Source organism: Oncorhynchus kisutch, linkage group LG17 (genome assembly GCF_002021735.2).
Source record: "Oncorhynchus kisutch isolate 150728-3 linkage group LG17, Okis_V2, whole genome shotgun sequence".
Taxonomy (NCBI): domain Eukaryota; kingdom Metazoa; phylum Chordata; class Actinopteri; order Salmoniformes; family Salmonidae; genus Oncorhynchus; species Oncorhynchus kisutch.
Genome location: NC_034190.2, coordinates 56,225,810 through 56,252,452, shown reverse-complemented (window position 1 = coordinate 56,252,452; position 26,643 = coordinate 56,225,810). Strand labels below are relative to the sequence as shown.

General features: G+C 43.0%; 1 protein-coding gene, 1 long non-coding RNA gene and 1 pseudogene across 2 annotated transcripts in view; all 3 read left to right on the top strand.

Moving 5' to 3' along the window:
- The first annotated feature begins 99 nt into the window (after positions 1–99).
- Positions 100–4,106, top strand: LOC109906997 (stonustoxin subunit beta-like; annotated as a pseudogene).
- Positions 4,107–6,039: 1,933 nt separating this feature from the next.
- LOC116354421 (uncharacterized) lies at positions 6,040–7,148 on the top strand. Its single transcript, XR_004203663.1, has 4 exons — positions 6,040–6,079; positions 6,463–6,500; positions 6,638–6,772; positions 6,975–7,148. It is a non-coding gene; the product is annotated as an uncharacterized LOC116354421 (long non-coding RNA).
- Positions 7,149–8,112: 964 nt separating this feature from the next.
- sycp2 (synaptonemal complex protein 2) overlaps positions 8,113–26,643 on the top strand; it is a 64,718-nt gene continuing 46,187 nt past the window's right edge. Inside the window, exons 1-16 of the mRNA XM_031794123.1 lie at positions 8,113–8,211; positions 8,355–8,379; positions 8,531–8,616; positions 8,910–9,004; positions 9,241–9,275; positions 9,955–10,097; positions 11,635–11,687; positions 11,784–11,829; positions 11,933–12,037; positions 12,502–12,562; positions 12,843–12,988; positions 14,819–14,893; positions 20,938–21,039; positions 21,269–21,377; positions 23,821–23,978; positions 25,968–26,051. Coding sequence (XP_031649983.1) covers positions 8,209–8,211; positions 8,355–8,379; positions 8,531–8,616; positions 8,910–9,004; positions 9,241–9,275; positions 9,955–10,097; positions 11,635–11,687; positions 11,784–11,829; positions 11,933–12,037; positions 12,502–12,562; positions 12,843–12,988; positions 14,819–14,893; positions 20,938–21,039; positions 21,269–21,377; positions 23,821–23,978; positions 25,968–26,051 — 1,326 coding nt within the window. The 5' untranslated portion in view covers positions 8,113–8,208. The remainder of the gene's footprint in view (positions 8,212–8,354; positions 8,380–8,530; positions 8,617–8,909; positions 9,005–9,240; positions 9,276–9,954; positions 10,098–11,634; positions 11,688–11,783; positions 11,830–11,932; positions 12,038–12,501; positions 12,563–12,842; positions 12,989–14,818; positions 14,894–20,937; positions 21,040–21,268; positions 21,378–23,820; positions 23,979–25,967; positions 26,052–26,643) is intronic.

Below are 26,643 nucleotides of genomic sequence, written 5' to 3'. Positions count from 1 at the left end.
AGGGTAGCGGTGTGTTAACCAAAATCATATTAAATTCTGTGCAGGCTGCGATGGTGTGGAATCAGAGATGAAGGCTGTGCTTCTCTGGCCTCTGCTCTGATGTTAAACCACTCACACCTGAGAGAGCTGGACCTGAGTGTCAATGACCTAGAAGACTCAGGAATGAAGCTGCTCTCTGATGGACTGGGGAATCCACAATGTAAACTGGAGACACTAAGGTCAGTATTCGTATAATTGTTGAATAAGTTGTTAATCAGCTCTACATTATGTTTTATATGCTGTAAACCTGTAGACCTTTCATTATTAACATAATCAATTAACACAGTCATGGAATATTCATAAAATGCAATGATACTTAGCACGTTTCAAAATATAATTGATACTGTAGTTCACATTGTTCCTGACAAAGGCAGAATTATACTGCTGCCATTGTTCATTTTCACAATGGTAGCAGTATTATTGAAATCATGATAAACTCTGCAGGCTTTCATCATGTAAAATCGGAGATAAAGGCTGTGCTTCTCTGGCCTCTGCTCTAATCTTAAACCACTCACACCTGAGAGAGCTGGACCTGAGTCGGAATGACCTGCATTATTCAGCAGTGAAGCTGCTCTCTGATCAACTGGCCAATCCTCTCTGGAGACTGGAGAAACTGAAGTACAGACACAATATTCATTTTAAAGCAAAACATGTATCCAATCCCCTTCTCACACCCATCCCTTCTGGACTGGACTTATATTTTTCAGCTCTCGGGGAAACTAAATATGCACTTGATACATTTGTGCTTTATTGTATTTGTTTTGTTGCTTGTGCGTGTGCCTGTGTATTAATCGAACAGTGTATGTTTTTCAGCTTTTTCAGCCATACATATATGGTGTCTAGTGATGAGAATGAAGACTACGTACACAACATGACACAACAAAAGTATGTGGACACATGCTCGTCGAACATCTCATTCCAAAATCATGGGCATTAATAGGGAGTTGGTCACCCCTTTGCTGCTACAGTATAACAGCCTCCACTCTTCTGGGAAGGCTTTCCACTATATGTTGTAACATTGCTGCTGGGACTTGCTTCCACTCAGCCACAAAAGCATTAGTGAGGTTGGGGACTGATGTTGGGCGATTAAGCAGCGTTCCATTTCATCCCAAAGGTGTTCGATGGAGTTGAGGTCAGGGCTCGGTGCAGGCCAGTCAAGTTCTTCCACACTAATCTCGACTAACCATTTCTGTATGGATTTCGCTTTGTGCACGGGGGCATTGTCATGCTGAAACAGGAAAGGGCCTTCCCCAAACTGTTGCCACAAAGTTGGAAGCACAGAATTGTCTAGAACGTCATTGTATGCTGTAGCTTTAAGATTTCCCTTCACTGGAACTAAGGGGCCTAGTGATCTTAGGCTTGTGTGCAGCTGCTCGGCCATGGAAACCCATTTCATGAAACTCGCGTTGAACAGCTATTGTGCTGACGCTGCTTCCTTAAGCAGTTTGGAACTTGGTAGTGAGTGTTAAAACCGAGGACCGACAGCACTCAGCGGTCCCGTTCTTTGAGCTTGTGTTGCCTACCACTTTGCTGCTGAGCAGTTGTTGCTTCTAGACATTTCCACTTCACAATAACAGCACGTACAGTCGACAGGGGCAGCTCTAGCAGGGAAGATATTTGATGAACATACTCCTATGACAGTGTCACGTTGAATGTCACTGAACTCTTCAGTAAGGCCATTCTACTGCCAATGTTTGTCTATGGAGATTGCATGGCTGTGTGCTTGAATTGTCAGCAACGGTTGTGGCTGAAATAGCAGAATCTACATAGTTGTGTATATATAGTGTACATTATCATACTTGGGTAAAGAGATGTGAGTGTTGACTGCTGTGAAGAATAAGTCTGTAATTTAAAAGACATCACACAATACAATTCTAACACTATTTCAACACTATCACTGTCAAATTAAAGCAGAAAGTGGGGCAACCCACATCCTACAAAATGCCTAGAAGAATGATTAATTCATTGGTTTTCTTGTATTGTTATATCCACCATATTTATAATTGGAACTAGGCAAAGCAGCTGGAATCATAATCGGAGCTAGCATTAGCAGCCGAGGTGTAACTACAGCGGACTACTAGCTAGTTACCGTAACAAGACTAAACTAGCTAATCCTTCACTATTACCATCTACAGACCTGATGTCTAGCAGCTTCAAATACCTTGACCCAGACATTAAAAAGGCATACAGTATATAATGAACAAAAATATAAACGCAACATGCAACAATTTCAATGATTATACTGAATTACAGGTCATATAATGAAATCAGTTAATTGAAATAAATTCATTATGCCCTAAACTATGAATTTCTCATGACTGCGCAGTGGTGCAGCCATGGGTGGGCCTGGGAGGGCATAGGCCCACCCACTGGGGAGCCAGGCCCAGCAAATCAGAATGAGTTTTTTTGTCACAAAAGGGCTTTATTACAGACTCCTCAGTTTCATCAACTGACCGGGTGGCTGATCTTAGACAATCCCGCAGGTGAAGAAGCCAGATGTGGAGGTCCTGGGCTGGCGTGGTTACACAGGTTTATGCATCTTATTTATAGCTAAAACAACATAAAATGAGCTCTTCGACTACTGCCTTTCATCAATTTTGTCAAAAAATATTGTCTTCATTAATAGATGGTAAGGAGCATTCATTCTACACATTCAAACTCGATGAGGTGAAAAGTTATACATTACAGGATTTGTAATACATTGTATTGTGTTCTCCTCCAACAGATGCATGTGAGGCCGGTTGGATGGTCTGCCAAATTCTCTGAAACGATGTTGGAGGTGGCTTATGGTAGAGAAATGAACATTCAATACTCTGGCAACAGCTCTGGTGGACATTCCTGCAGTCAGCATGCCAATTGTACGGTCCCTCAACTTTAGACATCTATGGCGTGTTGTGTGACAAAACTGCAAATTTTAGAGTGGCCTTTTATTGCCCCCAGCACAAGGTGCACCTGTGTAATGATCATGCTGTTTAAACAGCTTCTTGAAATGTCACACCTGTCAGGTGGATGGATTATCTTGACAAAGGACAAATGCTCACTAACAGGAATGTAAACAAATTCGTGCACACAATTGGAGAGAAATAAGCTTTTTGTGCATGTGGAACATTTCTTGGATATTTTATTTCAGCTCATAGACTAATATAGGACTAATATATAGGACTAATATATATTTATTCAGGTTTATGCATGTTATTTATTGCTAAAACAACATAATATGAGCTCTTCGATTACTGCCTTTCATAAATTTTGTCAAAAAATATTGTCTTCATTAATAGATGGTAAGGAGCATTCATTCTACACATTCAAACTCGATGAGGTGAAAAGTTATACATTACAGGATTTGTAATACATTGTATTGTGTTCTCCTCCAACAGATGCATGTGAGCTCACACTGAACCCAAAACACAGAATACAGAGAGCTCTTTCTGTCTGAGGGGAACAGAAGGGTGACACGGGTGTGGGTGAAGCAGCTGTGTCCTGATCACCCAGAGAGACTCAGGGACTGCCCCCAGGTGCTATGTAGAGAGGGTCTGACTGGGCAATGTTACTGGGAGACAGAGTGGAGTTGGAAAGCTTATATAGGAGTGGCATATAGAGGAATAAACAAACATGGAGAGGCTAATTATTGTGTAATGGGATTCAATGACAAGTCATGGAGTCTGGAGTGCTCCAATGACAATTACACTGCCTGGCACAACAATAAGAGCGCCATCGTACGTGTCTGCTCCTCCTGCTCCAACAGAGTAAGAGTGTATCTGGACTGTCTGCATGGCCATCTATCCTTCTACAGCATCTCCTCTGGCAGTCTGACCCAACTGCACACATTTAACACAACATTCACTGAGCCTCTCTACCCAGGGTTTGGGATTATGGCTCCTCTGTATCTTTATGCAAGGTTAAACGTTGAAACTAAATACTGGTGATGTCACCTCATTGTCCCTGTAACAGCTAGCCTCCTACTGTCCTGAGGCTTCAAATAAATCACTCTCCTATGAAGACAACTGTGTGACATGATTGGATGTTTTAAACTATGATGATGACTTCCACCACCGCTTTTGGGAATGTTAAAAGTCTGTTATATTAAATGAAGTGCCTGTTAATAAAGACCATATGGAGAATTGAATCAATCTGAATAAGACTTGCTAAAGTAATTTTCTTGGTATTTCATTACTTTAACATAATGTTTCCTAAAAGTTCAAAACATAGTTACATTTCAATTTTGTTAATGTTCTAGGAACGTTCTCCAACTGGTTTGACTTTGGGGATGTTCTCATAGTTCAGAGAATGTTGTGAAACAGAATTCTTCTGTGGAAATTTCAGTACTTTGGCATAATGTTTCCTACAGGTTTTTTCATGGTTCTATTTAAAGCCATGTTCTTAAATTGTTCACGGAACATTAAGAAAACGTTACATAAAAAACACAAGAGAACTTTAGTAACGTTCAGAGAATGTTCTACAAATGTTATTTTAAAACGTATACATTCTGTTCTCAGCATCAACAAAACTTTCTCTATCCTCTATCTCAGTGGTTCCCAAACGAGTTATAGTCTCGTACCCCTTCAAACATTTAACCTCCAGCTGCGTACCCCCTCTAGCACCAGGGTCAGCGCACTCTCAAATGTTGTTTTTTTGCCATCATTGTAAGCCTGCCACACACACACTATACGATACATTTATTAAACATAAGAACGAGTGAGTTTTTGTCACAACCCGGCTCGTTATAGGACCAGGGAACAAATAATAATATAATAATAATCAATAATTTTGCTCTTTATTTAACCATCTTACATATAAAACTTTATTTGCTCATCAAAAATGGTGAATAACTCACCACTGGTTAATGAGAAGGATGTGATTGAAAGGATGCACATAACTCTGCAATGTTGAGTTGTATTGGAGAGAGTCTCAGTCTTAAATAATTTTCCACACTGTCTATGCCTGCATTTAGGTTTCATGCTAGTGAGGGCTGAGAATCCACTCTCACATACTGTAGGTGTGCTTGCACATACTGTGTGTGTGCATGTGTGCGTGCAACACCTGGACCCACCTTGGTATTAAGACACTGAAGGAGGGCTAATTGCTGAGTGCACAGACACACACACTCTACACAAGGGTGGGATTGCCAGCCCTTTGCAGCATCATACCCCACTCAGAGACCTAGGACCCCTGAGAGGGAGGGCAGGGCGACTATAGACTATACCAGACAGACAGAGACAGACAGACAGGCAGGCAGGCAGGCAAACAGGCAGACAGACAGAGGGAGACAGGGCTGGACGACCAGAGACTATACCAACACCAAAACAACTTTAAAACGTCCAGACTATCACTGGCCAGAGCAAGCTGCTCACCAGTGGTATAAAGTACTTAAGTAAAAATACCTTAAAGTACTACTTAAGTGTTTTTTGAAGGTATCTGTACTTTACTTTACTATTTATATGTATTACAACTTTTACTTCACCACATTCCTAAAGAAAATAATGTAATTTTGACTCCATACATTTTCCTTGACACCCAAAAGTGCCTGTTACATTTTGAATGCTTAGCAGGACAGGAAAATGGTCCAATTCGCGCACTTTTCAAGAGGTCATCCCTACTGCCTCTGATCTGACTCACTAAACCCAAATGTTTTGTTTGTTATGTTTGAGTGTTGGAGTGTGCCCCTGGCTATCCGTAAATAAAATAAAGACAGGAAAATTGGGCCGTCTGGTTTTCTTAATATAAGCAATATAAAATGAATTACACTTTTCCTTTTGATACTTAAATATATTTTTGCAATTACATTTACTTTTGATACTTAACTGATTTGACTGGTATAGTGATGTTGGAAACTCCGTCTAGCTAGCCAATGCCTCCACTAATCCAGTGCTTTCAGATTTGTGTGAAGTAGTGAACGAGTGTACACTTCGAGAGAAAGGAGACGCACGTTGTGTGCTGTATCTGCACACCAGACACACCGTGCGCATGCTGGTTTACCATTATTTTCGCGCGCTCCAGCATCCATCACTCGACTCACAACTTCACTGAGGAAAACTGACAGGTAGCTACCAATGTTGATCGTTTGCAAGCCAGAATAACATTTATTTTGTCAAAAACTAAATTTATTCAGTCACACTATTTACGATCACCATTGTGTATTTACAAAATGAAGTGTGTAATGTTGTTATGCTCAATGTACAGGGAAATGAACACGCTAACACTATGCTCTGAATTGTCAATTTTAGCTAGCGACTGTAACGTTAACTGTTAACGTTAGGTGGTTAACGTCGCTAGCTAAGGTTAGCTATCTTATATCTGAGTGACAACCTGCTTTTTACGTCTCTGGTGACAACACAGCATGATACTTATTGTAAGCTAGCCAGCTTTAGCTAAGGATTACACTTATCTAAAGAAGATCCACTTTCATTTAATGATCTTTCACAGTGGGTGAATGTATGATGGCGCCACCTCAGGACCCACAGGTAAAAAAGAAAACGGTTCAAAGTATGTCTAGTATGTGAAAATAACGTGTAACGTTAGTTCTATTAATTTAAACTTCTAACTTTAATTTAAACTGCTAGCTAGCGATGACATGTATCTGCTAACCCTGTTCTTGCAGTTGGAGAAGCTGGTTGATGAGGTGCTTAAGAACAGCAATTTTCAGGCATTGGGTGACTTCTTGCAAGATGATGAGGGAACAACTTGGAGATGTTCCAAACAATTCCTCACCAAATTGGACAAACTTGTTAGTAGGGTAAGGATGGACTGTAACGTTACATTCTTCTGCTCAACTCACAAGTTCTATATGTCTTTGGATGCTTTTGCCCAGGAGTAATCCCACTTGGTACTTGTGAGTAAATTTACTTTATTTGCAAGTAGCTAGCTAAGGACAGTCTATTCACATTCTTCCATGTTTTGGTTTAGTGTTTTATGTGGTTCATATTTTCTTTGTTTAGGAATTAGATCACAGAAATGTCAAGCATGCATGTTTGGGACTCACGATCCTGCACAAATTTGGGAAAAACCTGGCTTTACCTGGAGGTCAAGGCTTATCTGGGATGGTACTCCAAGGTCTTGTCAAAAAGATAAGTATTTCAACCCTATTATACACCCAGTTGCCAGTATATTAGGTATACCACCCCATTCATGAAAACAGTTTTTTCCTATAGACAGTGAGTCACGTGGTAGATGCTTGCTATATACGCAGGCAGATAGGCAGAGGCATTCAGTTACTGTTCGATTTAACATTAGAATGGGCAAAATGAGTGACCTAAGCAATTTTGAGCGTGGTATGATCGTCAGTGCTGGTTCCAGTATTTAAAAAACAGCCAGCCTCCTGGGCTTTTCATGCACAACAGTGTCTAGGGTTTCCCGAGAATAGTGCAACAAACAAAAAACATCCAGTCAGTGGCAGTACTGTGAGCGAAAAACAGCTTGTTGATTGGAGGTTGAAGGAGAATGGCAAGAATCGTGCAAGTAATGGGCGGGCCACAAACAGGCAAATAACAACACAGTACAACAGTGGTTGTCCAGAACAGCAACTCGTCAGTCCTTGTCACAGATGGGCTATTGCAGCAGACGACCACACCAGGAGTGGGGTTCACCTCCTCTCAGCTAAAAACAAGAAGAAGCGGTTCCATTGGGCACGCAATCACCAACACTAGACAATTGAGGAGTGGAAAAACAGCCTGGTCCGACTAATCCCGGTTGCAGTTGAGTCATGCTGATGGCAGAGTCAGGATTTGGCGTAAGTAGCATGAGTCCAAGGCCCCCATCCTGCCTGGTGTCAACAGTACAGGCTGGTGATGGTTTTGAGGTGTGGGGAATGTTTTCCTGGCACACGTTAGGTCCCTTGATACCAATTGGAACAATATTTCCACGCCCTGAAGAATTCAGGCTGTTTTGGATGCAAAGAGGGGGTCTGACCCGGTACTAGGTTGGTGTACCTAATAAACTGGCCACTGCGCATATGGCCACCCTACATTTATAACCATATTATAGCAGGCTTATGTTTGTTGTATGAGCTATTCATTATGTGAATACATTTATATTGAGTGGTGGATTGAGTGAGTATCTGTCTGTGTGCACATGGTGCAGTGGTTTGAGAAAGCAAGGCTGTTGTGGATCGAGGCATGCACACAGAGGAATGAGACCTTGCTGAACCTAGCTGAAGACTTATTTGACTCTGTAATGGTGAGCATTGAATGTGGAAATAGTCAAATGTGCTTGACCAGACAATTGCTGTTTATAATATAGTTAAAGAACTTAAGTAGTTTATTTTCTAAAAATGTGCACTTTAGCTACCATTATCTGCAGCTTTGTTTTTCCTCCAATAGGTTGTTCATGAAACAAGTCTAGAGGGTATGTGTGCACTTTTTAAAAACTTATCCTGAAGTTTTTGCTCCTATTGTCTTATCATAAAACATGCCAGGACACAAGCATGTCTGTGTTTAACTGATAACTTGTCCAATACATTAAATTAACTACATTTATGGCTGATTCTTTTTTTTAGGAACATATCAGGTCACTGAATGCTTTCTACATCTCATTGGCCAGCTGGCTGCAGACCCAAGAATCCACATAATGATCCAGAAAGAGGTGAGGGAGAGTTATTTCAATGTTGACCAAAATAATACCAAATTTCTGAAGTGTATAAAGAATATGTCCTATAAAGCAATCTACGTGGGTTCAGCTGCATAAGTTACTACTATAATGGATTATATCATTTTTTGCATTAGAGGCAAATGAACCAACTTGGGTCTCATTGCCCAAGTCTCTGAATGGGATAGTGTAGCTCAGTGACATGGTTTTACACTTCAAGATCATTTTTGAATGACTTTTAAAACGTGGTTTTCAGGTACATTGACTTGAGTCCATGTCATTTTTTACAGGCTATTCGGAAACTGAACATCATTCTGGATAAGATCCCAGCGGAGCTCAAAAAGGAGAAGAAGATCTTATCGTCTCAAGAGGCCTCGGATCTAATGTATGTGACGCAGAGGGCTGTATCCTGATACATTCAATTCTTTACTTCAAATGATGGGTGTATTCTATTTATCATCTCACTGTGGCCATCTGTAATGCCCTGTATCAACAGAACTAGTGGTGGGTACCTAATATCAATAATTCAATATGATATTGATATGAGCGAGGCATGTCGTGAATTCTATTGATTGGTTTGTTGGTTGATTGGTTGACTGGTTTGTCTGCTTCATTCCACAGGAACAACCTGGCCAGTCGAATTGTAGAAGGTGGAGGTAATTGCCCCTCCATTGTCCTGTTCTGGCATGTGTTAGATTTCAACCATAGTCTATGTTGAGAAATTCAATGTAAATTCAATATGAAATCAGCAAAACATTTCACCATGTCATTGGGCCATGTCATTTTGGGCTCCCAAGTGGCGCAGCGTTCTAAGGCATGATGCTAGAGGCGTCACTACAGACCCTGGTTCGATCCCGGGCTGTATCACAACCGATAGGGAGGCGCACAATTGGCCCAGCGTCGTCCGGGTTAGGGGAGGATTTTGTCAGGGTAGGCCATCATTGTAAATAAGAATTTGTTTATAATTGACTTGCCTAGTTAAAGGTTAAATAAAATAAAACCATTAAATACATTTAGTTTAAAAGTTGGGTGAAAAAAATACAAAATTAATTTACGTTGATTACTTTTTGCAAATCCAATCAGTTTTCCACGCTGATTTAACATCATCACATTGAATTATTTTGTTGAAATGACATGGAAACAACATTGATTCAACCAGTTTTTGCCCAGTGGGATGCTTACATAGAGGCCACACACATATACAAACACTTTCTCTCGCCCACTTTCTCTTTTTCTTTCTCTACCCACCCACCCCTCCATTTCTCTTTCTTTCTCGCTCTCTTTCGCTACCCACCCACCCACCCTTTTCTCTCTCTTTTTCTTTTTCCTCTGTAGATTATGACCTGCAGATAGCCTTGATGGAAGCCCTGTGCAGGATGACCACCCGTGCCCAGAGGAAGGAGCTGGCTGACGACTGGTTCTCCATGGAGTTTGTTGCTAGCACCTTCAGCAAAATTCAGGACTCTGAGTTTGAGACGGTAAAGCCTGGCCGTTATAGCAAAACCCAGGCCGGGATTCAAACAACATCCCACCTGGCCACACTGGGTGAATCAACGCTGTTTCAATTCAATGAAATTACATTGAACCAACGTGGAATAGATGTTGAATTCAATGGTGGGAAAGTACGCAATTGGCATACTTAAGTAAAAGTAAAGATACCTTAATAGAAAATGACTCAAGTAAAAGTGGATCACCCAATAAAACACTACATTTAGACGTATTTGGTTTTCAATGTACTTAAGTATCAAAAGTACATTTCATTGCTAAAATATACTTGGGTATCAAAAGTAAAAGTATAAATCATTTCAAATTCCTTATACTAAGCAAATCAGACGGCACCATTTTATTTTTTAATTTACGGATAGCCAGCGGCACACTCTAACACTCAGACATCATTTACAAACTAAGCATTTGTGTTTAGTGATTCTGCCAGATCAGAGGCAGTAGGGATGACAAGGGATGTTCTCTTGATAATGTGTGTATTGGACCATTTTCATGTCCTGCTAAGTATTCAAAATAGAACTAGTACTTTTGGGTGTCAGTGAAAATGTATGGAGTAAAAAGTACATTATTTTCATAAGGAATGTAGGGAAGTAAATGTAAAAGTTGTCCAAAATATAAATAGTAAAGTAAAGTACAGATACTCAAAAAAACGACTTAAGTAGTACTTGAAAGTATTTTTACTTAACTCATTTACACAACTGGTTGAATTGACATCTGTGTCAAGTTCGATTGCACTTGAATTGACTTTGCATTGTGCCGCTGTGATTCGGCAGTTTAACCACAGGCTTGTTACTAGGTAGAATGAGTCTAAATTAGTGAAAGACAATGCCATATGATTGAAATGACCATATACACGGAGTATACAAAACATTAAGAACACTTGCCAGTTTCCTGTGTGTATCAAGAACGGTCCACCACCGAAAGGACGTCCAGCCAACTTGACACAACTGTGGGAAGCATTGGAGTCAACATGACCAGCATCCCTGTGGAACGCTTTCGACATCTTGTAGAGTCCTGGGGCGGCAGGGTGGCCTAGTGGTTAGAGCGTTGGACTAGTCACCAAATGGTTGCGAGTTTGAATCCCTGAGCTGACAAGCTAAAAATCTGTCGTTCTGTCCCTGAACAGTGTTAACCCACTGTTCCTAGGCCATCATTGAAAATAAGAATTTGTTCTTAACTGACTTGCTTATTTAAATAAAGGTAAAATAAAAATGCCCTAACAAATTGAGGCTGTTCTGAGAGCAAAAGGGGGGGTGCAACTCAATATTAGGAAGGTGTTCCTAATGTTTGGTATACTCATTGAACAGCAACTTTAAATTTTAATTTAAGAACAAAAATATGATTGAGCAGTAATTGACAGCAGCGCAAAGCAATTTGCCGCTGCCTGATAGATGGTTTAAATCCAGGCCCCAGTGTTTGCCAATACCATCCATGTTGCTGCATAAATTTTGCCTCAGTTATGTACGTTTTATTCTATAATGCTTAATGGGACAATGCAACGTGTCTTTGCAGGACTGCCGCAGGTTTCTAAACCTTTTGAATGGGATGCAGGGAGATGGGAGAAGGTACACAGACATACATTTGATTAGTGATCATACTGTAAAACTCACACGGCTCTACTACTATATCACAACATATGCCTGTTATTTTTCTGCCCCCAGAGTGTTCTCCTACCCTTGTCTGGAGGTGTTTCTGGACAAACATGAGGTCAGTCCCTACACAGACACAGTTAATGCAAACCAAATGTTTTTCAGTTGCTTAAGAGATGTTCAATTTGGCCGATTGAGTCAACTGTGATGTGTGCCCCCAGTTGCTGATGCCCGCTGATGAGAAACTGGAGGAGTTCTGGATCGACTTCAACCTGGGAAGTCAGAGCGTCTCCTTCTACTTCTCTCTCGCCGATGAGGATGCACAGGTACCGCTGACACTTGACATGACTGTGAACACTAAGGGGTGGTTTCCCGGACCTAGATTAAGCCTAGTCCTGGATTTTAAATCATTCTCAATGGAGAATCTCCATTAAAGTCCAGAGCTATGCTTAATCTGGATCCAGGAAACCACCCCTTACTGACCATCACCAAGGTTTATTTGACGTACAGTAATGCACAAAGTGAAATGAGTCCTAAACTGAATGTTGATCAAATCTACTTGCCGTAGCCACATGGCTTACTTTTTCTATTTTGTATAATCTGTATAATATATGCATCAATTATTCACTCTATCATTGGCAGCATTACGTGCTATATTTGGAATTGACTTTCCCTCAGAGTCTAGAGTCCGTGTTAGGTGGATAGGATAGATTCAGAATTAGGGGAATCAGTGGTAGGACTGGTTACCCTTGCAGGTCAGCAAAACATTTGTATTGGAATGTTTCCACAGGAGGGTCAGTGGGACACAGCCTGTATCCCTGAGAATGAAGTCCACAGTTACACGGTCACAGGTAACCAAACCTATATGGACAAACACTCACCTTTTCTCTCAGCCCACAAGTCAAAGCTAGCCGTCTAATGCCCATCTAGTAGGGTGGAAAGAATGTGTTGCATAGAACAGATATGACTATCCACCATGGCGTCAACTCTATTCAATACATTTATATCTGCAAAGTTTCTGCACATTTCAAATGACTAAAAACGCCCTGGTGTGTGTGCACTGAAAATGCCCTTGTGTGTGTTCGGGAAAACACCCTGCTGTGTACTTTCACATGTGTGCTCTCTGTCCAGAGGAGGGTAGGAGGAGGGTGCTGAAGTTAAAGCTGACAGAGCCGTTGTGTGTGAGTGGGGTGGAGGGCTCCCACCTCACCATCCACTTCAGCTCCTCCCTGGACATCATGCAGGCAGCCAGGAGCGTCTACGGAAACAAGAACAAAGTAGGTAGCGTTTATATCTACCGCAGTGTATTCATTAGTGCGCACCGTAGGAAAACATTTTGCAACAAATAATGTTTTCCAACACAAAAAAGTTTCTTATTGGACAAGTTCAGGTATGTCCTTCTCCTGTTCGGCAGGTTTTGTTCTGTTTGGTTTCTAGTGAATACTACCCTGCTAACAGGAGACAAGATGGCCCCTAAGCCTGAGAACTGTGGCCCTATGAACTGTGGCCCTATGTAATCTTATTCTTGTCTTTTGCCTGTGAACTACAAGGCAAAACTGATCATAAAATATTTTTTTACAGCTTTTCCCCCGCAGATTTCACAAATCAATCCATGATTATGAATGTGTTTTTTGGCCTAACTGTTGGAGGCTTAAAGTGCATTCGGAAAGTAATCAGACCCCTTGATTTTTCTCCCACATTTTGTTATGTTACAGCTTTATTCTAAAATGGATCATTTCTAAAAGTTGTTGTCCCTCATCACTCTACACACAATACCCCCTAATAAACAAAGCAAAACATATTGCAAATTTATTACAAATTAAGGCACCTTTGGCGATGATTACAGCCTTGCGTCTTCTTGGGTGTGACGTTACAAGCTTGGCACATCTGTATTTGGGGAGTTTCCCCCACTCTTCTCTGCAGATCCTCTCAAGCTCTGTCAGGTTGGATGAGGAGTGTCGTTGCACAGCTATTTTCAGGTCTCTCCAGAGATGTTTGATCGGGTTCAAGTCCGGGCTCTGGCTGGGCCACTCAAGGACATTCAAAGACTCCTGCCACTCCTGCGTTGTCTTGGTTGTGTGCTTAGGGCCTTTTTCCTGTTGGAAGGTGAACCTTCGCCCCAGTCTGAGGTCCTGAGCACTCTGGAGCAGGTTTTCATCAAGAATCTCTCTACTTTGCTCTGTTCATCTTTCCCTCGATCCTGTCTAGTCTCCCAGTCCCTGCCGCTGAAAACATCCCCACAGCATGATGCTGCCACCGCCATTCTTCACCGTAGGGATGGTGCCAGGTTTCCTCCAGACAAGACGTTTTGCATTCAGGCCAAAGAGTTCAATATTGGTTATCAGACCAGAGGTGCCTTTTGGCAAACTCTAAGCGGGCTGTCATGTGCCTTTTACTGGTGGAGTGCTGAATTGATAGTGGTCCTTCTGGAAGACTCTTCCATCTCCACAGAGGAACTTTGTCAGAGTGACCATCGGGTTCTTTGTCACCTCCCTGACCAAGGCCCTTCTCCCCCGGTTGCTCAGTTTGCCCAGGCGGCCAGCTCTATGAATAGTCTTGGTGGTTCCAAACATCTTCCATTTAAGAATGATGGTGCCCACTGTGTTCATGTGGACCTTCAATGCTGCAGCATTGTTTTGGTACTCTTCCCCAGATCTGAGCCTCGACACAATCCTGTCTCGGAGCTCTACGGACAATTCCTTCGACCTCATGGCCTTGTTTTTGCTCTGACATGTACTGTCGACTGTGGGACATTGTGTGCCATTCCAAATCATGTCCAGTCAATTGAATTTACCACAGGTGGACTCCAATCAAGTTGTAGAAACATCTCAAGGATGGTCAATGGAAACAGGATGCACCTGAGCTCAATTTTGAGTAAAGTATCAGTATTTTATTTTTAATAAATGTGAAAAAATGTCTAAAAACCCGTTTTCACTTCGTCATTATGGGGTGTTGTCTGTTGATTGAAGAGGGAAAACATGTATTTAATAAGGCTGTAACGTAACACAAAGTGGAAGAAGTCAAGGGGTCTGAATACTTTCCAAATAGTCTGCATATCTTGGGGGCGATATACTGATACAATGGCCTGTTTCCTTGTTTCCTGTCAGTCGTTTGTGGGTAAGAGAAGAACCTCTGTCGTGAAGACCACAGTCAAGATTGTTATGGATGACAACTGCTCCCAGGTAAGCATTTGCATCTTGTGTATTCTACTCCCTGTTCATCTTACAAGTAGACAGAAATTTTACAGTGGAAAGGCAAAAAAATCTGCGCTCTCGGATTGTAATGAAAGTTCATACGGGGTTCTACCCAAAGACTATAAGATTGGCGCAGTCCTACCTTGTGGACTTGGTTGCAAAAAACAAATATATATATATATATATATATACAGTACCAGTCATTTTTCTTAATTTTTTACTATTTTCTATATTGTAGAATAATAGTGAAGACATCAAATCTATGAAATAACACATATGGAATAATTTAGTAACCAAAAAAGTGTGAAACAAATCGAAATATATTTGAGATTTTCCCAGTCTTGGCATTCTCTCAACCAGCTTCATGAGGTAGTCACCTGGAATGCATTTCAATTAGCTGGTGTGCCTTGTTAAAAGTTCATTTGCGTTTGAGCCAATCAGTTGTGTAGTGACAAGGTAGGGGTGGTATACAGAAAATAGCCCTATTTGGTAATAGAACATCGACTATGGCAAGGACAGCTCAAGTAAGCAAAGAGAAACGACAGTCCATCTGAAAAATAAGGGAGTAAGATCAGTCTGAATGACTGGACCCTAAAGTGTCACAGAGGTTTTTCATGCGCAATCCCGAGAGCGCGCCTTTCTTGTTTGCCTTTTATATTGACGACGTTATTGTCCGGTTGAAATATTATCGATTATTTAGGCTAAAAACAACCTGAGGATTGAATATAAACGTCGTTTGACATGTTTCTATCAATTTTACTGCGTTTGAGCCTGTGGATTACTGAAGAAAATGCGCAAACAAAGCTGAGGTTTTTGGATATAAAGAGAGACTTTAATCGAACAAAACAAACATTTATTGAGTAAATGAATGTCTTCTGAGTGAAACCATATGAAGATCATCAAAGGTAAGTGATTGATTGGATCTCTATATTTCTGACTTGTGTAACTTCTACTTGGCTGGTTACTGTTTGTAATGATTTGTCTGCTGGGCGATGTTCTCAAATAATCGCATGGTATGCTTTCACCGTAAAGCCTTTTTGAAATCTGACACTGGTTGGATTCACAAGCACTTAATCTTTAAACCTAAGTATAACACTTGTATGTTTTTGGAATTTTTATAATCAGTATGACTGTATTTGAATTTGGCGCTCTGTAATTTCACTGGATGTTGGTCAGGTGGGACGCTACCCACGTACCCTAGAGAGGTTAAGACATTAAGGTCAGTCAATCCAGATCATTTCAAGAATTTAAAAAGTTTCTTCAAATGCAGTCGTAAAAACCATCAAGCGCTATGATGAAACTGGCTCTCATGAAGACCGCAACTGGAAAGGAAGACCCAGAGTTACCTCTCCTGCAGAGGATAAGTTCATTAGAGTTACCAGCCTCAGAAATTGCAGGCCAAATAAATGCTTCAGAGTTCAAGTAACAGACACATCTCATCATCAACTGTTCAGAGGAGACTGTGTGAATCAGGCCTTCATGGTCGAATTGCTGCAAGAAAACCATTACTAAAGGACACCAATAAGAAGAAGAGACTTGCTTGGGCCAAGAAACACGAGCAATGGATATTAGACCGGTGAAAATCTACCCTTTGGTTTGATGAGTCCAAATTTTGAGATTTTTGGTGCTAACCGCCGTGTCTTTGTGAGACGTAAATTAGGTGAACGGATGATGTCGGCATGTGTAGTTCCCACCGTGAAGCATGGAGGTGTGATGGTGCTTTGCTGGTGACACTGTCAGTGATTTATTTAGAATTCATGGCACACTTAACCAGAGATGGCCGCCTCGCTTCGCGTTCCTAGGAAACTATGCATTTTTTTTTTTTTTACATGTTATTTCTTACATTGGTACCCCAGGTCATCTTAGGTTTCATTACATACAGTCGAGAAGAACTACTGAATATAAGAGCAGCGTCAACTCACCATCAGTACGACCAAGAATATGACTTTCGCGAAGCGGATCCTGTGTTCTGCCTTTCACCCAGGACAACGGAATGGATCCCAGCCGGCGACCCAAAAAAACGACTTCGTAAAAGAGGGAATCGAAGCGGTCTTCTGGTCAGACTCCGGAGACGGGCACATCGCACACCACTCCCTAGCATACTTCTCGCCAATGTCCAGTCTCTTGACAACAAGGTTGATGAAATCCGAGCAAGGGTAGCATTCCAGAGGGACATCGGAGACTGTAACGTTCTTTGCTTCACAGAAACATGGCTCACTGGAGAGACGCTATCGGAGTCGGTGCAGCCAGCTGGTTTCTCCACGCATCGCGCCGACAGAAACAAACATCTTTCTGGTGAGAAGAGGGGCGGGGGCGTATGGTTTATGGTTAACGAGACGTGGTGTGGTCACAACAACATACAGGAACTCAAGTCCTTCTGTTCACCTGATTTAGAATTCCTCACAATCAAATGTCGACCGCATTATCTACCAAGGGAATTCTCTTCGATTATAATCACAGCCGTATATATTCCCCCCCAAGCAGACACATCGATGGCTCTGAACAAACTTTATTTGACTCTTTGCAAACTGGAATCCACATATCCTGAGGCTGCATTCATTGTAGCTGAGGATTTTAACAAGGCTAATCTGAAAACAATACTCCCTAAATTGTATCAGCATATCGATTGCGCAACCAGGGCTGGCAAAACCTTGGATCATTGCTATTCTAACTTCCGCGACGCATATAAGGCCCTCCCCCGCTCTCCTTTCGGAAAAGCTGACCACGACTCCATTTTGTTGCTCCCTGCCTACAGACAGAAACTAAAACAAGAAGCTCCCGCGCTGAGGTCTGTTCAACGCTGGTCCGACCAATCTGATTCCACACTCCAAGACTGCTTCCATCACGTGGACTGGGATATGTTTCGTATTGCGTCAAACAACAACATTGACGAATACGCTGATTCGGTGAGTGAGTTCATTAGAACGTGCGTTGAAGATGTCGTTCCCATAGCAACGATTAAAACATTCCCAAACCAGAAACCGTGGATTGATGGCAGCATTCGCGTGAAACTGAAAGCGCGAACCACTGCTTTTAATCAGGGCAAGGTGACCGGAAACATGACCGAATACAAACAGTGTAGCTATTCCCTCCGCAAGGCAATCAAACAAGCTAAGCGTCAATATAGAGACAAAGTAGAATCGCAATTCAATGGCTCTGACACAAGAGGTATGTGGCAGGGTCTACAGTCAATCACGGATTACAAAAAGAAAACCAGCCCAGTCACGGACCAGGATGCCTTGCTCCCAGGCAGACTAAATCACTTTTTTGCCCGCTTTGAGGACAATACAGTGCCACTGACACGGCCCGCAACCAAAACATGCGGACTCTCCTTCACTGCAGCCGAGGTGAGTAAAACATTTAAACATGTTAACTCTCGCAAGGCTGCAGGCCCAGACGGCATCCCCAGCCGCGCCCTTAGAGCATGCACAGACCAGCTGGCTGGTGTGTTTACGGACATATTCAATCAATCCCTATCCCAGTCTGCTGTTCCCACATGCTTCAAGAGGGCCACCATTGTTCCTGTTCCCAAGAAAGCTAAGGTAACTAGGCTAAACGACTACCGCCCCGTAGCACTCACTTCCGTCATCATGAAGTGCTTTGAGAGACTAGTCAAGGACCATATCACCTCCACCCTACCTGACACCCTAGACCCACTCCAATTTGCTTACTGCCCAAATAGGTCCACAGACGATGCAATCTCAACCACACTGCACACTGCTCTAACCCATCTGGACAAGAGGAATACCTATGTGAGAATACTGTTCATCGACTACAGCTCAGCATTTAACCCTGGGTCTCGACCCCGCCCTGTGCAACTGGGTACTGGACTTCCTGACGGGCCGCCCCTAGGTGGTGAGGGTAGGTAACAACATCTCCACCCCGCTGATCCTCAACACTGGGGCCCCACAAGGGTGCGTTCTGAGCCCTCTCCTGTACTCCCTGTTCACCCACGACTGCGTGGCCAATCACGCCTCCAACTCAATCATCAAGTTTGCGGATGACACAACAGTGGTAAGCTTGATTACCAACAACGACGAGACGGCCTACAGGGAGGAGGTGAGGGCCCTCGGAGTGTGGTGTCAGGAAAATAACCTCACACTCAACGTCAACAAAACTAAGGAGATGAACTTCAGGACTTCAGGAAAAAGCAGAGGGAACACCCCCCTATCCACATCGATGGAACAGTAGTGGACAGGGTAGTAAGTTTTAAGTTCCTCGGCGTACACATCACAGACAAACTGAATTGGTCCACCCACACAGACAGCATCGTGAAGAAGGCGCAGCAGTGCCTCTTCAACCTCAGGAGGCTGAAAAAATTTGGCTTGTCGCCAAAAGCACTCACAAACTTCTACAGATGCACAATTGAGAGCATCCTGTCGGGTTGTATCACCGCCTGGTACGGCAACTGCTCCGCCCACAACCGTAAGGCTCTCCAGAGGGTAGTGAGGTCTGCACAACGCATCACCGGGGGCAAACTACCTGCCCTCCAGGACACCTACACCACCCGATGTTACAGGAAGGCCATAAAGATCATCAAGGACAACAACCACCCGAGCCACTGCCTGTTCACCCCGCTATCATCCAGAAGGCGAGGTCAGTACAGGTGCATCAAAGCTGGGACCGAGAGACTGAAAAACAGCTTCTATCTCAAGGCCATCAGACTGTTAAACTGCCACCACTAACATTGAGTGGCTGCTACCAACACACTGACTCAACTCCAGCCACTTTAATAATGGGAATTGATGTAAAATATATCACTAGCCACTTTAAACAATGCTACTTAATATAATGTTTACATATCCTACATTCTTCTTCTCATACGTCTACGTATATACTGTACTCTATATCATCTACTGCATCTTTATGTAATACATGTATCACTAGCCACTTTAAACTATGCCACTTTGTTTACATACTCATCTCATATGTATATACTGTACTCGATACCATCTACTGCATCTTGCCTATGCCGTTCTGTACCATCACTCATATATCTTTATGTACATATTCTTTATCCCTTTACACTTGTGTGTATAAGGTAGTAGTTTTGGAATTGTTAGTTAGGTTACTCATTTGGTTATTACTGCATTGTCGGAACTAGAAGCACAAGCATTTCGCTACACTCGCATTAACATAAAATGTGATTTGATTTGGAGCAATATGCCATCCGATCTGGTTGGCGCTTAGTGGGACTATCATTTGTTTTTTTAACATGACAATGACGCAACACAGGCTGTGTAAGGGCTATTTGACCAAGAAGGAGAGTGATGGAGTGCTGCATCAGATGACCTGGCCTCCACAATCACCCGACCTCAACCCAATTTCGATGGTTTGGGATGAGTTGGACCACAGAGTGAAAGAAAAGCAACCAACAAGTGCTCAGCATATGTGAGAACTCCTTCAAGACTATTGGAAAAGCATTCCAGGTGAATCTGGTTGAGAAAATGCCAAGAGTGTGCAAAGCTTTTTAACACTTTTTTGGTTACTACATGAATCCATATGTTTTATTTCATAGTTTTGATGTCTTCACTATTATTCTACAATGTAGAAAATAGTAAAAATTAACAAGTAGGTGTGTCCAAACTTTTTACTGGTGATGTATATATTTTTTTACTTTGCCAAGCACCACAGCCTAATGGGGTATTTATTTTAGCTCTAGATTGCAGGAAATAGCAGTTACATGTGTTTAAAAACTACCTGGCTAGCCAGCCTTTCTAGAGAGAGCATTGCATTGTGGGTTTTGTATTCCACTTGAGCTTTGCGGATTTCCACAACAATTTTCGTGTTGCTCCCTAACTTATAACGGCGAAATGCACAAACAAATGGCATATTTGCGTTATTTAACAATGTAAATCAGAGGAATTAGGGGTTTTGAGTGAGTTATTCCTTGAATATAAAACAGTATTGGTGTTCCAACACACAGCAAATGTCTTCCAACCAGCATGCATACCAATGTATTTGCGCTATGTGATTGCATTTGCCTGGGAAATGTTAGGAAGTGAGACTGACAGACAGTCATATCCAAACAGGCTCTTGTTCCCGAGAGTCAGATGTCCCCCGACGCTGACGTGGAGAGAGAGGGGGACAGTGTCCCCTGTCTGCTACCCCCTCGCCCCTCTGGACCCTTACAGGTGGCTGATAACTAGCTAGTTACTTCCCAGTGGTTATCTGAGTTAGCAGGAAATCATTGCTGGTGTGGAGTATTTAATGTCATGTAAAGCTTGGCACAGTGTACTACTGTAAGTGAACAAAGACTGCAGAACACCAGTTAGTACATACCATTGGTGGCTTGTGTGATATTCTAACTGAGTATGGTCTTATAATGAAATGCACACATACACACACTGTTTGTTATCCCAGATGGTGACTCCAGCCAAGAGGAGGGTGTCTGAGTCCAGCACGTTCATCACCAGCAGCGGAGGAGGGAGGGGGACAGGAGCCAGCCCCTTTAGCGTTGTTATGGCAGCATGTGGGTACCCCTCACAAAAGTATGTAGACATTCCTTTAAATTAGTGGATTCTATTTTTTTCAGCCACACCCGTTGCTGACAGGTGTATAAAATCGAGCACACAGCCATGCTATCTCCATAGACAAACATTGGCAGCAGAACTGCAGTACTGAAGAGCTCAGTGACTTTCAACGTGGGACCGTCATAGGATGCCATCTTTCCAAGAACACCTGCCCTGATAACTGTAAGTGCTGTTATTGTGAAGTGGAGCAACAACGGCTCAGCCTCAAAGTGGTAAGCGACACAAGCTCACAGAACACGATCGCCGAGTGCTGAAGCGCAAAGTGCATACAAATCGTCTGTCCTCAGATGCAACAATCACTATCGAGTTCCAAACTGCCTCTGGAAGAAAGGTCAGCACAAGAACTGTTCGTCGTGAGCTTCATGAAATGGGTTTCCATGGCCGAGCAGCCGCACGCACACAAGCCTAAGATCACCATGCTCAATGCCAAGCGTTGGCTGTAGTGGTGTAAAGCTCGCCGCCATTGGACTCTGGAGGAGTGGAAATGCTTTCTCTGGAATCACACTTCACCGTCTAGCAGTCTGATGGACAATAAGGGTTTGGTGGATGCCAGGAGAATGCTACCTCCCCGAATGCATGGTGCCAACTGTAAGGTTTGGTGGAGGAGGAATAATGGTCTGCGGCTGTTTTTCATGGTTCGGGCTAGGCCCCTTAGTTCCAGTGAAGGGAAATCTTAACGCTACAGCATACAATGACATTCCAGATGATTCTGTGCTTCCAACTTTGTGGCAAAAGTTTGGGGAAGGCCCTTTCCTGTTTCAGCATGACAATGCCCCCCAGCACAAAGCAAGGTCCATACAGAAATGGTTTGTCAAGATCGGTTTGGAAGAACATGACTGGCTTGCACAGAGCTCTGATCTCAACCCCATCGAACACCTTTGGGATTAATTGGAACGCCGACTGTGAGCTAGGCCTAATTTCCCGACCTCACTAATGCTCTTGTGGCTGAGTGGAAGAAAGTCCCCGCAGCAATGTTTCAACATCTAGTGGAAAGCCTTCCCAGAAGAGTGGAGGCTATTATAGCAGCAAAGGGGGACCAACTCCATATTAATGCCCATGATTTTGGAATGAGATGTTTGACAATAATGTGTCCACATACTTTTGGCCTGTAGTGTACATCTGCCTCAACCTAAATGGCGTGGAATAGAGTAAAATGGAACACTACTTTGTTATTTAGTTCTGTTGAAAGCGATTTGTCTTTTTGCTTTCTCTTCAAATCAAATCAATATCAAATGTATTTATATAGCCCTTCGTACATCAGCTGATATCTCAAAGTGCTGTACAGAAACCCATCCTAAAACCCCAAACAGCAAGCAATGCAGGTGTAGAAGCACGGTGGCTAGGAAAAACTCCCTAGAAAGGCCAAAACCTAGGAAGAAACCTAGAGAGGAACCAGGCTATGTGGGGTGGCCAGTCCTCTTCTGGCTGTGCCGGGTGGAGATTATAACAGAACATGGCCAAGATGTTCAAATGTTCATAAATGACCAGCATGGTCGTATAATAATAAGGCAGAACAGTTGAAACTGGAGCAGCAGCACGGTCAGGTGGACTGGGGACAGCAAGGAGTCATCATGTCAGGTAGTCCTGGGGCATGGTCCTAGGGCTCAGGTCCTCCGAGAGAAAGAAAGAGAGAATTAGAGAGAGCATATGTGGGGTGGCCAGTCCTCTTCTGGCTGTGCTGGGTGGAGATTATAACAGAACATGGCCAAGATGTTCAAATGTTCATAAATGACCAGCATGGTCGAATAATAATAAGGCAGAACAGTTGAAACTGGAGCAGCAGCACGGCCAGGTGGACTGGGGACAGCAAGGAGTCATCATGTCAGGTAGTCCTGGGGCATGGTCCTAGGGCTCAGGTCCTCCGAGAGAGAGAGAGAAAGAGAGAATTAGAGAATGCACACTTAGATTCACACAGGACACCGAATAGGACAGGAGAGGTACTCCAGATATAACAAACTGACCCCCCGACACATAAACTACTGCAGCATAAATACTGGAGGCTGAGACAGGAGGGGTCAGGAGACACTGTGGCCCCATCCGAGGACACCCCCGGACAGGGCCAAACAGGAAGGATATAACCCCACCCACTCTGCCAAAGCACAGCCCCCACACCACTAGAGGGATATCTTCAACCACCAACTTACCATCCTGAGACAAGGCCGAGTATAGCCCACAAAGATCTCCGCCATGGCACAACCCAAGGGGGGGCGCCAACCCAGACAGGATGACCACATCAGTGAATCAACCCACTCAGGTGACGCACCCCTTCCAGGGACGGCATGAGAGAGCCCCAGTAAGCCAGTGACTCAGCTCTCTTTGTTGAATGGTGTGTGTCTGTGTGTTTTTAATGTTGCTCTTTGATGGATTCCCCTCCTACTTTAGCCACTCCCAGAGGCAGCAGGCCCAAAGTGAAGCCGGCTATAGAGCTGGTCAGGTCGTGTGAGAGGCAAGGCCAGTCGGGCCTGGGGGAGCTGAGGACGGCCAAACCCTACTACAACGCCGCCCCTGGCATTACACTGAGCCACAGCAGGAGGGAGCAGGTGCAGAAGGACTTACCATAGAAATGGAGTTACATTTACATTCATGCATTAATTACAGATATACAGTGCCTTAGGAAAGTATTCAGACCCCTTGACTTTTTCCACATTTTGTTTCGTTATAGTCTTATTCTAAAATGGATTGAGACATGTTTTTCCTCAGCAATCTACAAACAATACCCCATAATGACAAAGTAAAAACAGGCTTTTAGACAGGAGAAATACCTTATTTACATAAGTATTCAGACCCTTTGCTATGAGACTCGGGTTTGAGCTCAGGTGTATCCTGTTTCCATTGATCATCCTTCAGATGTGTCTACAGCTTGATTGGAGTGCATCTGTGGTAAATTCAATTGATTGGACATGATTTGGAAAGGCACACACCTGTCTATATAAGGTCCCACAGTTGACAGTGCATGTCAGAGCAGAAACCAAGCCATGAGGTTGAAGGAATTGTCCATAGAGTTCGGAGACAGGATTGTGTCGGATTGTGGATTGTGTACAAAAAAATATCTGTAGCATTGAAGGTTTCCAAGAACACACCTCCATCATTCTTAAATGGAAGAAGTTTGGAACCAGCAAGACTCGAGCTGGCCGCCCGGTCAAACTGAGCAATCGGGGGAGAAGGGCCTTGGTCAGGGAGGTGACCTCTGTCAGGGTGATGGTCACCCTGACAGAGGTCTAGAGGTCCTCTGTGGAGATGGGAGAACCTTTCAGAAGGACAACCATCTCTGCAGCACTTTATGGTAGAGACGCCAGACGGAAGCCATTCCTCAGTAAAAGGCACATGACATTCCGCTTGGAGTTTGCCAAAAGACACCAAAAGACTCTCAGACCATGGGAAACAAGATTTTCTGGTCTGATGAAACCAATATTGAACTCTTTGGCCTGAATGCCAAGCGTCACATCACTACGTTGAAACCTTGCACCATCCCTACGGTGAATCATGGTGGTGGCAGCATCATGCTGTGGGGATGTTTTTCAGCAGCATGGACTGGGAGACTTGTCAGGGTCGAGGCAAAGATGAACAGAGCAAAGTACGAAGAGATCGTTGATAGCCTGCTCCAGATTGCTCAGGAACCTCAGACTGGGGTGAAGGTTCACCTTCCAACAGGACAACAACCCTAAGCATTCAGCCAAGACATCACAGGAGTGGCTTTGGGACAAGTCTCTGAATGTCCTTGAGTGGCCCAGCCAGAGCCGGGACTTGAAGCCGATCGAGCATCTCAGGAGCGACCTGAAAATAGCCTTGTAGCAATGCTCCTCATCCAACCTGACAGAGCTTGAGAGGATCCGCAAAGAGCAATGGGAGAAACTCCCCAAAGACAGGTGTGCCAAGCTTGTAGGGTCATTCCCAAGAAGACTCAAGGCTGTAATCACTGCCAAAGGTAATGCAACAAAGTGCTGAGTAAAAGGTTTGAATACTTATGTAAATATGATATTTCATAATTTGGTTTTTGCTTTGTCATTACTGGGTATTTTGTGTAGATTGATGTGTAAATATAACAATTTAATCAATTTTAGAATAAGGCTGTAACGTAACAAAATGTGGAAAAAGTTAAGGCATCTGAATACTTTCCAAATGCACTATGCATTTTATTTTATTGTATTTACTGTACTACTCAGTAGTGTCCCAATCCTAACTGGAGATGTATGTAACTATTTTGTGTAACTGACAGTCAATCTCTCACTGTCAATGGGAGATTTGAGTAAAAATTCCAGATGCACTTTGCCATTACATAGATACTGCAATTCTCACCCTAACACATCGATACCAATGGGAGACTAAGTGAAAATTCAACTTAAATTTAAGTAAGGATTTGTCCCTTAGAGTAATGTACTTGAGACTAGATGGAAGCTAAACCCTCCTGTAGCATAGGCAGGCAGCACTGAGGGGGAAGTCCTAACACCAACTCCAGTTGAAATATCTCTCGTATATGACAGAGTGGAAGTTTTGATTTGCTCCTAAAAGTTTATTATTTTTTTCCCCAGATGGATGCAGTGGTTGCTCTATCACAGAGCAAAGCTACCAAGCAGGACACCAGAGCTGGACCTGTGGCAGAGAAATACCGCAGGGTTGGTCTGGTCTTTCTCCTAACTGTTAGGAGGGGTAGTACAACGGATAGTAGTTTTTCATTGATACAGTGCCTTGCGAAAGTATTCGGCCCCCTTGAACTTTGCGACCTTTTGCCACATTTCAGGCTTCAAACATAAAGATATAAAACTGTATTTTTTTGTGAAGAATCAACAACAAGTGGGACACAATCATGAAGTGGAACGACATTTATTGGATATTTCAAACTTTTTTAACAAATCAAAAACTGAAAAATTGGGCGTGCAAAATTATTCAGCCCCTTTACTTTCAGTGCAGCAAACTCTCTCCAGAAGTTCAGTGAGGATCTCTGAATGATCCAATGTTGACCTAAATGACTAATGATGATAAATACAATCCACCTGTGTGTAATCAAGTCTCTGTATAAATGCACCTGCACTGTGATAGTCTCAGAGGTCCGTTAAAAGCGCAGAGAGCATCATGAAGAACAAGGAACACACCAGGCAGGTCCGAGATACTGTTGTGAAGAAGTTTAAAGCCGGACTTGGATACAAAAAGATTTCCCAAGCTTTAAACATCCCAAGGAGCACTGTGCAAGCGATAATATTGAAATGG